The sequence below is a fragment of the Mustelus asterias genome, chromosome 28 (genome assembly GCF_964213995.1).
Source record: "Mustelus asterias chromosome 28, sMusAst1.hap1.1, whole genome shotgun sequence".
NCBI classification, from domain to species: domain Eukaryota; kingdom Metazoa; phylum Chordata; class Chondrichthyes; order Carcharhiniformes; family Triakidae; genus Mustelus; species Mustelus asterias.
This window is the reverse complement of record NC_135828.1, coordinates 14062681-14075002: the sequence shown is the minus strand read 5'-3', so window position 1 is coordinate 14075002 and position 12322 is coordinate 14062681. Positions and strand designations below refer to the sequence as shown.

Here is a 12322-nt window from a genome sequence, read left to right as displayed (position 1 = left end):
GAACCATGCAAGTAACTTAGTAATAGAACATTACAATGCATGTAAGGACCATAGTATTACCAACACGTATTTAACTTTTGCCTAAAGATGTAATGCGTTGACAAAATTTGCATTAAAATGCACTGCCCAGAAATGTCACTGTATTAATGGTATATGATATCACAATTGCAATAAAGGAGGTCATTTAAGCTAACTCACTGAGCAGGGTCCCCAGGGAACAGTGGTTTTATATCCCATCTGATATTACACTCTATTGACTTCGATGGAGTGTACAATTGGACAAGCTGTCAACCAACTTTTCACCAGATCCAAACAATTGGTCAAATTAGGTCAAAACTGCCTGCCAACATTTCTATAAGATGTTCCAACAAGGAAAGTTGAGTATACACAAGATCCATTGCTTCACTACTGTGGCAAATAGCATCAAGTCTCAGAAAACTTGGGAATAATAATTTGCCTATGATGAGGACCTTATACCCAAAAGCAGTGGCATAAGGAAAATATGTAATTTCTTTAAAATGTCTGTGGAATCTGTAAATGTTTTTAAGAATGTTTGAAAAGGACTTTTAAGAGTTTGCATCAGATGTACAGGGATCAACTATCATTTTCATGAAGAAATACCGGTCCATGCAACTTGGTGACCCTTGACCTGGAAGCAGTATCAACAAGAAGCAAGGACAGAAAGCTCATGACAGGGTTCGAGCAGAAATTGTGAACTGGACAATTCTACTGCTGTGCTTCAGTTTTGTCAGAGCTGACCAGACCGTTTAATGAGATTTATTAAAGGATTCAGCTAAAGGAATTGTCCATGACTGTTATGAGGCTAGTTTAGGAGGTTCTAGGGGACTATGCTGTTTGAGTGACAGTGGTCACCAGGGTCTTGGATGGAGTTGCAGGTGACTTGAGCACCAAATCCATTAATGAGAAGATCCTGCGTTCCAGAGACCAAATTGGAAAGACTTTGAAATTGCAAGATTTGTGTGGGGAGTGATAAGAATGTTTGTAATCTCATGAGATAGTCATTGTTGTCTCTGCTATTTCATGTGTATTTTGTAGTTGGTACTTTTTCTTTGCCTGTTAATTCATGTATAATTCACATGGATTCTGCAAAAGTAAAACCTACAAACAATGGAATCCTTTTGGTACTTTTTTCATTTGGGCATCCTTTAGAAAATTTAGTCATTTTGGATTATATTCCTCCACAGGGATTATAACTTCGTGAAGTTAGAGTCACATTTCATGAAAGTGCGAATTTAACTCACTTTAGGCATTACCTTGTGAGCAACGTCTAAGGCTATCTCCTTGCGACTGAAGTGAACACCCAATGAGCACAGCTTGAGGAACTCAGAACATGTGGGAAAATAAATAAATGAAGGAACTGAAAAAAACCTCTTCAGCACGCGTCAAAAATGATCAAGTGCATAACTGGAGAATAGAGATCAATCTGGTGATCTTGGCTGGAACTTTGTTTTGCTTTTTGAGTGATTTATTTAAGAGGCATTTTTTGAGAAATGCTCCAAAAGGATAATCTAAACTGAAAAAAATTCCAGCACTTGACACAGTGATAATATTAGTTAGGCTGCAATGAGATTGACACTATTTGTATTTGTACAGAAGCCATTCAAACAGTGAGGTAATGATCTCTCTGTTACTTTAAACATTACTTGGACAGAAACTTTGAGAGCTGTGTTGGGACCGTCTCCATAGTAAGAAGTAATCGTAGTAAGAAGTCTCACAACACCAGGTTAAAGTCCAACAGGTTTATTTGGTAGCACAAGCCACTAGCTTTCGGAGCGCTGCTCCTTCATCAGATGAGTGGGAGTTCTGTTCACAAACAGGGCATATAAAGACACAAACTCAATTTACAAAATAATGGTTGGAATGCGAGTCTTTACAGGTAATCAAGTCTTAAAGGTACAGACAATGTGAGTGGAGAGAGGGTTAAGCACAGGTTAAAGAGATGTGTATTGTCTCCAGCCAGGACAGTTAGTGAGATTTTGCAAGCCCAGGCAAGTCGTGGGGGTTACAGATAGTGTGACATGAACCCAAGATCTCGGTTGAGACCGTCCTCATGTGTGTGGAACTTGGCTATCAGTTTCTGCTCATCGATTCTGCGTTGTCGTGAAGGCCGTCTTGGAGAACGCTTACCCGAGGATCAGAGGCTGAATGCCCGTGACTGCTGAAGTGTTCCCCAACAGGAAGAGAACCACCCTTTCCTGCAGAGTATCAGGTAGACAACGTTGGCCAAGTTGCAAACGTATGTACCGTGTATCTGGTGGATGTTGCAGGAAAGGATGTCCCGAGGCATGGTACATTGGGGAGACCATGCAGACGCTACGACAACGGATGAATGAACACCCCTCGACAATCACCAGGCAAGAGTGTTCTCTTTCTGTTGGGGAACACTTCAGCAGTCACGGGCATTCAGCCTCTGATCTTCGGGTAAGCGTTCTCCAAGGCGGCCTTCACAACACACGACAACGCAGAATCGCTGAGCAAAAACTGATAGCCAAGTTCCACACACATGAGGACGGCCTCAACCGGGATCTTGGGTTCATGTCACACTATCTGTAACCCCCACGACTTGCCTGGGCTTGCAAAATCCCTAACTGTTCTGGCTGGAGACAATACACATCTCTTTAACCTGTGCTTAACCCTCTCTCCACTCACATTGTCTGTACCTTTAAGACTTGATTACCTGTAAAGACTCGAATTCCAACCATTATTTTGTAAATTGAGTTTGTGTCTTTATGTGCCCTGTTTGTGAACAGAACTCCCACTCACCTGATGAAGGAGCAGCGCTCTGAAAGCTTGTGGCTTATGCTACCAAATAAGCCTGTTGGACTTTAACCTGGTGTTGTGAGACTTCTTACTGTCCTTACCCCAGTCCAACGCCAGCATCTCCACATCCAGTAATTATTGCAGTGCTGAGCTCCACCTATCTTCTGGGTTCAGATATCAGCTTGTTGCGTCTTTCCAGTACTTTTAGATTTCTAATAAGTGTGTTTTTTCCATTCAATCTCAGTCAGATCCCAATGCCATTTAAAGTTGTAGAGGTGCTATATATATATAAATTATATATATCATATTAAACACACTGGGCAGGGGACGGAGGTGGATTTTAACCAAAAAGGGGTTTGGGGCAGGAGAGAAGGTACAAAAAAACCAAATTCTCAAACCTTCCTCTAATCCTCTTTCTGGTTTTAATCATGGCAGGTTAAAGGAGGAGGCAGATTGATCACTAAAATATTGCCGTTACTTTAACTCCATTTTTATTTTTAATATGCGAAGGCCTGCTAATGTTGACAAGTAAACAAATGCAAGGAGGGTTTAATCCATGGTGCAATTACTTTTATGGTGCTGCTTTTGGGCTAGGAGGAGCAGGAGTGATTCCACCAACCCCAACAAGCAATTAGCTTGATGTTAATCCCTACACCTTACGATGTCTGACTCCCCTTCTGAAATCAGACTTACTCTACGTCTTCTCCTCACTGATTTCCAGTGTGCCACTCTGGCTCTCGAACCGCAAACATGGTGAAAAATATAAGCAATTTCACCCCATTAAACTCAGCAGGACTTGCGGGAAACCCTTATCTCAGGGTTTTCAGTCCAGAATTTCTCACCCATCCACCTCCTTCCTGGCTCCAAGTAAATATCAGGAGCATCAGACTCATATAATCACTAACTATAGTTAATTAAAAAAACCTAACAATGGGATGTGACGGCAAAAACAAACTAAAATCTATCGCTGGGAATAGTGTCATGACAGTAGGAAACCCTCCAGACTTTATCACTCCATTGAATATTTCCACAACTGGTCTTGCTTTTGGATTAAAACAAGCATGAACAATCTCTGGTATTTTTAGTCATTGCTGCTTAAACTGACCATGTTCATTATTAGGGTATAATTAGTGATCTTAGTTCAACAGAAGACTCAAGCTGCCGGACAGCACCTCCACAATGGTGCACTTGATCATTGGGCCTGGTGAGGAAAGCCAACAAGGAGGGCTTGCAACAAGTGCCTACACCACCAGTTTCACTTACACTCCAGTACTTTTGCAAATTCATAAATAAAATGCAGCACACAGTTAGAAAATACAATTTTGTTCAGACTGCTGGCTCTGTAAAGCAAAGTTACTATTTGTGGGCGGCACGGTGGCACAGCGGTTTGCACTGCTGCCTCACAGCACCAGGGTCCCGGGCTCGATTCCTGACTTGGGTCACTGTCTGTGTGGAGTTTGCATGTTCTCCCCGTGTCTGCTTGGGTTTCCTCCGGGTGCTCCAGTTTCCTCCCGCAGTCCAAAGACGTGCGGGTTAGGTGGATTGGCCATGCTAAATTGCCCCTTAGTGTCAGGGGGACTAGCTAGAGTAAATGCACAAGGTTGTGAGGATAGGGCCGGGGTGGTGCAGACTCGATGGGCTGAATGGCCTCCTTCTGCACTGTAGGATTCTATGATTCTAACTATCAGAATCAGGATAATCAGGCTTGTGTAAACCTACAGATGTAAATCTTTGTTGTTTCAATGCTCCAGAGTTCACATCCTGTCAGTTTCAGATTATTGATACTGTATAATGCACGTTGTGCCTCTGAGAAATCAAATCTACTTGGGAATTGAAGCATTCATCTCGTCTGTGCTCATTGAGAGCTACTAAAGAGACCATGGGGCTCATTTCACTCAGTCAATGTTGCTTAATAGATGTCGGCATAGCCAATTCCTATTGGCAAATGCATCATTCAATGCAATGATGTTTTTGCTAAAATTAATGCAATGGAGCACAAGACAGGACTTCAAAAGATCATTAAGTGATCATGGGGCGAGCCTCTGCATTTACTGTGATGTTTACATTGGACAAGTTATTCAAAACTAACAATTTTAGTGCTGAGAGTTTAATCGTGGCCTTAATTGAGAAAGTGCCCACAGGAAAGGTGTTCCAGTCCCTACACTGTAAGGAAATGTAGAGAGTCAGAAAGGACGTGGTCCAATATTGTTTGCTTTGCCGCCTGTTCTGTTTATGCTTTGAATATCTATTCTTTACTCTCAGGATAAAAAAAGTTGTTGGTGAAAAATAAACAAACTTGAGAAGTATGATTCTATCTGGCACGATAAAGAACATTGTGATAGCTAAGTGCGTCTATTCCCATTGTTTTGTGCTGGAATGATCAGCTGATTGGGATTGATTCCTTAGAAGGTGTTTTAATGTTAAATTATGTGTATAACGTCAAATGTGTCGTAGTACCCTGGATGCCATTGTTTGTGTTCATGGCATCTGTCATGGCATTTTGTCATAAACAAGTCAATTTGACTTAATCCAGCTCTGCTGTAAGACAGCAACAAATAAATACCACAGATAAATTCTCATCTCAAGTGCTCCCAGTCTGCAGTGAATGACATACCGCCAGCACTGCAGTTTTGACCATTTCCCCTTAAAACTGATGGCGCTCAACTAGAATCCAACTGAACTAATTCTTTCGGCAAACTCTTTTCCTGACAGCAAAAGTTTACAGATGGAATGTGCTTCTACATTCATTTTGTGACACTAATTTCATTACTTACATTGTAACAGCAGCAAAATAATTTAGTCAAAGAGACGCAAACATTATAAACAACAAATAAGGTAGCACTAGGAGCTTGTGGCACTTACCGCTTAGTACATTGGTTATGTGCACGTAAATGTGCATCTCTCAATCGGTAAATTCCAAAGCAAAGCATGTTGTATGTTTTTAAGGCCTTGCAGAACAGGTCTCCATAACAACCACCATCCTGGGGCAGGAGAAAGGCAAAAGAAAGAGAGATAATATTAACAACAGCTTAGCTCTGAGGGCAATATTTGCACCCACCTCACTCCCGCCAACCTCCCATATCTTCTGTAAAGATGATGTGGAGATGCCGGCGTTGGTCTGGGGTGGGCACAGTAAGAAGTCTCATGACACCAGGTTAAAGTAACCTGGTGTTTAACCTGGTGTTGTGAGACATCTTACTCTGTACAGGATCATCGGTTTTATAAAACTGATGTGAAGAAGTACATTTACGTGACAAAGCAGCTACACCTGATTTTCTTGGTCTAAAAGATGGTACAAGTGTGAATATGTGTAAATTGTGTAATGTTACAACTCTGCCAGTTAATGTGAAGCTGATCACATTGTTGAGCAACATCACCATGAGAGATACTTCCTTATTACTCTGCTAACCACAAAATACCCACCACTTGTAAGAGTCACCATTCTTAGAGTCAAGCAAATAAATCGCTTCAAGCAACACGGATGGTGAATACACTTACGTTCCACATTACAAGCTATGATGTGCAGATTAAGGAAAGTGGTGCCTTAAACTGTTTCATTTGGGTACAATCCAGAATTGTGCTAGATTTACACGTGACTGATTTTGCACCTGGGTCAAGCATTATGTTTTTAAATCAAGTTAGCGGAAACTTAATATGCACCGGACTTAATCTTCCTCAAGCAATTCCTCCATCTTTTGCCTCAGTTGTGCCGGTCTTGGGAGAAATGTGCTGGAAATATTAGCACAAGCTAGCAGAGACCCCAGGCATTGACCTTTCAACAATTTTTAATGTTGGCGAAGAGTAAAGTTTCCCACTGACTCTTCTTTATCATTCGAATTGAGCGGATATTCAGGTGTTAGTAAGTGTTTATCCTGGCCAGAGTGCAAGGTAAAACTTTTGAGTCTTCATTGCTCTAAGGCGGCATCAGTCTCATCATCAACAATATGATCGAAGTTCACAGAATCCCAACAGTGCAGAAGGAGGCCATTTGGCCCATCGAGTCTGCACCGACCACAATCCCACCCAGGCCCTATTCCCGTAACCCCACACATTTACCCTGCTAATCCCCTGACACTAGGGTCAGTTTAGCATGGCCAATCAACCTAACCCATGCACCTTTGGACTGTGGGAGAAAACTGGAGCACCCGCAGGAAATCCACGCAGATACGAGGAGAATGTGCAAACTCCACACAGACAGCAACCCAAGCCGGAATTGAATCCAGGTCCCTGCCGCTGTGAGGCAGCAGTGCTAACCACTGTGCCACCATGGGCTCAGAATCTGGTGAACATCTCCAAAGGTATCAATAACCCTTCGTTACACCCTGTCGGTCAAAGCATTTCAAGATATTTTCTGAGGTAATCTTGGCTGAAGCACTGCCTTCAAGGATTTTTTTATATGTATATATTATACAGAGCTATTATTCTCTTTAAATCTCTGAAATGATTCCTTTAGAGTATGTTACCATCTCAGTCTTTGAAAGAACAAACAACTAGAAATAACCAGCCTTTCCCCTTTTTTTTTCCTATTTATTATATAAAATATTTTGGTTTCAGTACTAAGCATTGACGAACATCAACATGAGAAAAGAATTACTGCCCACGACACTGAAGGAGCTGAATTAACTCTCAGTCAGAATGACATGATTGCTATAGCTCTCTGGGTTAATGACTGTATATCCATTAATGTCAATTCAGAATGCTCCCTTCACTGAAACCTTTGTGATATTCTTTTTCTATGGGATTGAACGATGATTTGATGGCAGTGAAATTAAAAACAGTAATCGGCTGTGGTGGATTGGCACTTAGAGGATCAATTCACAAGGCACATTCTAAAGCACATTTGCATTCTAATGATATTCTTTACAGAATAGAGAAAGTATCAAGTAATTGATGGCACATTGCCCCCATGTTCAGTAGCTCTTGTAAACTCCAAAAGATTCATTTCTTTTACTTTAAAATAATCTCATTCTTAGTACCTTCATGTCCACCATTTCCACAAAAAAGACACAAGTGAATTAGTCCCTTGCGAAGCTATTTGCACAGTTGTGACATTTCACATGTGTGTGTTACATGCTTCACCTTTTCCCAACCCCTCCCCCTACCACCACCATATGCAACAATTTTGGCAATCAACGGTATATTATAAGGAAGATAGGAACAGAAGTAATTTTCAACAGAAATATTTGCTTTGTCTGCATTCCATCCTTGCTTGGGTCTGCTTCGCCATGATAGGCGGATAGGTGGCATCGCTGTTATTGGCCAGGGAAAGTGTTCCTCCTCCATACAAGACTGGTTAGCACTGCTGCCTCACAGTGCCAGGGGCCCAGGTTCGATTCCTGGCTCGGGTCGCTGTCTGTGTGAAGTTTGCACGTTGTCCCCGTGTCTGCATGGGTTTCTTCCGGGTGCTCCGGTTTCCTCTCACAGTCTGAAAGACGTGGTTAGGTGCATTGACCCGAACAGGCACCCCGGAGTGTGGCGACTCGGGGAATTTCACAGTAACTTCACTGCAGTGTTAATGTAAGCCTTTCTTGTGACTAATAAATAAACTTCAACTTTAACTTGAACACAGACTATACATCCCTCTTCCTCGACTGAATGAAATGTGCCTGTTTAGTGTTCCATTCAAAAGCTTAACCATTGGGCTTCAAACAAAGGAACTTGCAGCTTGGGACGTCATACTCTCAACTGCTGGACTTTCCATGCTTTACAGTTAAGTTTGACATTGCCATGATACCAATTTCGATCCATTTTATAACACAAGAAATAGGAGCAGGAGTTGACCATACAATCCCTCAAACTTGTTCCACAATTCAAAACCATCACGACTAATCTTCTACATTAACTCTGCTTCCCCATTCTATTCTCTGGCGCTTGATTCCCTTATCGATCTCAACACCTGCATGGGATCCACAACCCTCTGGGATAAAGAATTCCAACGATTCATGGCCCTCTGAGCAAAGATGTTTCTTATTTCATTCCTAAATGGCTGACCTCTTAACCTGAATTTATGACTCCTGTTTCTGATCTTGCCAGCGTCTACCCTGATAAGCCTCCTAAGAATGATATCGATTTCAATAAAACTACTTCTCCTGCTTCTAAACTCCAGAGAATATTGGCCCTTTCTACTCGATATCTCCTCACTGGACAACAGTCTCACCCCAGGAATCAATCCAGTGAACCTTTGTTGTACTCCCTGTAAAGTAGGTATATCATTCTTTAAGTAAGGAGACCAAAATTGTGCTACAGATCTGGTCTCACCAAAGCTTCAGATGGTGGACAGTACATGGAGAATGGGTTGGACAGAGAGCCTGAGAGAAGTGGTTTCCAAGAAGATATTTTAATGACCGCACTGAAAAGATAAATACAACTTTACTATTTCCACTTGGGATGAAGGTTTCATTCAGTTGCTGCTAACTAAAAGGAGGACTGAACTGGACTAATATTTAGCTACCCAACTCACATCATGCATGTGGTGGCTTGTATTGTGTGGTTCACCAGCAAAATGTTTCTAATTGTCAAACAGAATTATAAATGTAGTCTGATAAGATACAAAAAATGTCTTCACCCAGAAGGTACCCTGTGATTTGATCTTGTGCCTTTCCAGTAGGGAGACCTGTCCAACTGCTGCTGTAGCTTTGCTGGTGTACTTGGCCTCAAAAGTACAATATGTTGGATCTGAACTGGTTATTATTCATCAAAAACAATCACTTCCTGTTTACAATGTGTTTTCTATTCAATATTCCAGCTCCTGCTCCAATCGCCAGTAGCATTTTTACATTCCCCCTTTGAGGGAACTTTAAAATGTGCTGTTTGCAAACTTTCCCTATTCTCTCCCAGTCTTGTTGGACATGATTCCAAGGTTGTCAGCTACCTATACACCTTTTCTTCAACTGTGGACTCAGTGACTGAGTAGGCTACTGACCGGGAGGACATTGCAGAGAACTCTCTCCCTGTCCTCACCAATGTCCAATATGTTTGTACTTTCAACATGGGCTGTGAAACAGGGATCAGATGTAGGAACCCTGAATGATTGCTTTGCCCACCCTTAAACCAGGAGCACACAGTGACTGCTGTGTCTTTTGCAATGGCTGGTGTCCCCTTAAGTCAGCAAGTGCTAGTGTTCAAACTTGGGACATTGCTTAATTGCACAGATAAACCCCACAGTGCCTGTACCAACTGAGCAAATGGGGGGCTGGATGCATTTCTTAATCTTGTCTGAATTTATTTACTCCCATTCTAATTCTCTTGATGCCTTCTGCAACTCCATCCTCTGGCTGTCAGGGTGACAAGCCACATGCTCCCAGACCACGCTCTCAGCCCACAATGGCTCCTTGAGGTGCCCATAGGGGAAGCTCAGAGAGATCAGTTTGCTTGTTTCCCCTTTCTCACTGGGAGAATGGCCTGGCCTTGGCACTGTTGGTCCTTACCCAGATATTTCCAGGAAGAGAGTTCCATTACCAAGCCTTGTGACACATGTTTAAGCACTGATGGGGTCAGTGCAGCCAACCATCTCACATGACAAATCCATTCATAACAAACACCAACTTATTTTTTATAGTGTTACATTATGTAGAATTTACAGAACAGAAACAGGCTTTCTGGCCCAATAGATCGATGCTCGTGTACCTGTTCCACATGATCTTCCTCCCAAGCTACTTATCTAATCTTATCCTCTATTCCTTTTGCCCTTGTGCAATTATCCAGCTTAACCTTATACCCTGCACAACCATTTCTTTATGTTCAACTGCTTTCCATTTAACACAGTCAGGGAGGTGGTGGCGTACTGAGCAAAACAACAGATTCACCTTACCCCAAGGTCTGCAAAGGGGCCATCGTACAGAGCCAACTGTGCGACTCGACACCTGTCTCTGTTTGATAGCGTTTGTGGAGTGCTGTATCCACCTCTCAAGGCGTTTTCTTCAGCTAGCATTGATTCCAGCTCTGGCGTGGCTCCCCCTGTTACTAATGTCCGTATCAGAGTCAGGATATTGTCATTGAAGTATGTCTGTGGAGATAAAACAAACTCTTTAAGCGAACACTATTAAAGTCATCACCAAAGAAATTCAAATTACGCTTTCCAAGGACTTTGTGCAGTTAAAACTAACGTGCTGTCACTTCACATATTTTATCTGGGAAGTGAAAAGACAGCAGACTCCAATTACTCTGTTTTAGTTGTATGTCCCATTAGGTCCTTTCACTATATATCTTTTCTTCCACACACAAATTCAGGTCAGTTTTCTTCTAGACAGAAATTGTAATGATTAATTCCCTCTATAATTGCTGTTAGTGGCGATGCAAAGTCTCCCTCTCTCAGCGTTAACTTCACAACCAATATGAGGCAGAGAAAGATACAAAAGTAGAAGACTCTGGACAGGTTTAAAGCCTGTACGAGCTAGAGTGCCTTTTTTCCTCATCACTGATTCAGCTGGGAACAGCCTTTATGCTGAGATTGTCGCTGCACATTAACACATGTATGCTCTCACAGTCCTCTCCTGCTATCACTTCCTGCAGCTTTACGACATGAGTTGACAGAAATCAGACTTAAGTATGTATCAATTAAACATTTTGATTATTTTTTAAATAAATGGATGATGAGGGTAAAGTCCCAGGTGGTCTGGTTTAAAACACTCAAGTGTGCTGGCAAGCACAATTTATTAGGTGCATAGCTACTTCAAGATGACAGCCTGCCAGCATCTATAACCATTCCATCTTGTCAGGTAAACAATCAGTCTTAGAAATATTTACTTAATGTCAATATAATAAATTCAAGCTTCATTAAAGATGATTGTTTTAGTGAAGGAGGCACTGTCCCTTTTACAGGCCACCATGAACCTTGTTTAATACCACAGAATCTGTACAACATCCTCATTACAAAATGCTCCGGCTTTCTCACAAAGTTGCTGTTGCTCCCAAAACCATTTATGCTTTTTTTTTTAAAAAAAGGATCACAGGGCACAAGTCCACAGCTGTTTCACCCAAGTACACCCTTTTCCCATATTCATTTGGGGAGAGCGCCGCAGGGAGATATTTTCCCAACTGGGTATTACACAGCTCAATTCCATCTCAACTTGACGCCTGAAGATGTTGGTTTCCCAGTAGGAATTGATATTTGATTAGTGGATGAGAGACCCCCAAGGCGTGATCTTACCGGTTCATGCCACGCTCCCACTGCAACAAAGTCGGAGTCTATCCAAATCTCCGTTCACTGCAGCGGGATGGGAAACTCCCACCGGCATGAACGGCCGTAAGATTCCGGCCCCGGAATTTCTTCACAAACAAGGAGCATGCAGTTAAATTATGGTGTCAAACAATTGTCCTGGTTTATTAGGTAACAACCTTGGTTGGGGCTGGGAGGGGGAGGGTGAAGGGGGGGGGGGGGCTGTAGGGAAACAACAATCCTTTAAAATCTGCTTACTTAGTTACTCTTTATCTCATTATTCTGCTGCTAAATTAAAGATATGTCAGGTGAAAGTACAAGGTCCGATTATTGCTAACTAAACAGGTCAGTGAGAGTTTAATTGCTGCTTGAGTAAAAAATGCA

At 42.1% G+C, this 12322-nt stretch overlaps 1 protein-coding gene across 3 annotated transcripts in view; it reads right to left on the bottom strand.

Annotated features, from left to right (window-relative positions):
* Positions 1 to 12322, bottom strand: part of LOC144480253 (calcium-activated potassium channel subunit alpha-1) — a 797282-nt gene that overhangs the window by 23826 nt on the left and 761134 nt on the right. For all 3 annotated transcript variants that reach the window (XM_078199542.1, XM_078199543.1, XM_078199544.1), the window contains 2 exons: positions 10592 to 10786; positions 5644 to 5762 (listed from right to left, as the gene is read on the bottom strand). In XM_078199542.1, coding sequence (XP_078055668.1) covers positions 5644 to 5762; positions 10592 to 10786 — 314 coding nt within the window. The remainder of the gene's footprint in view (positions 1 to 5643; positions 5763 to 10591; positions 10787 to 12322) is intronic.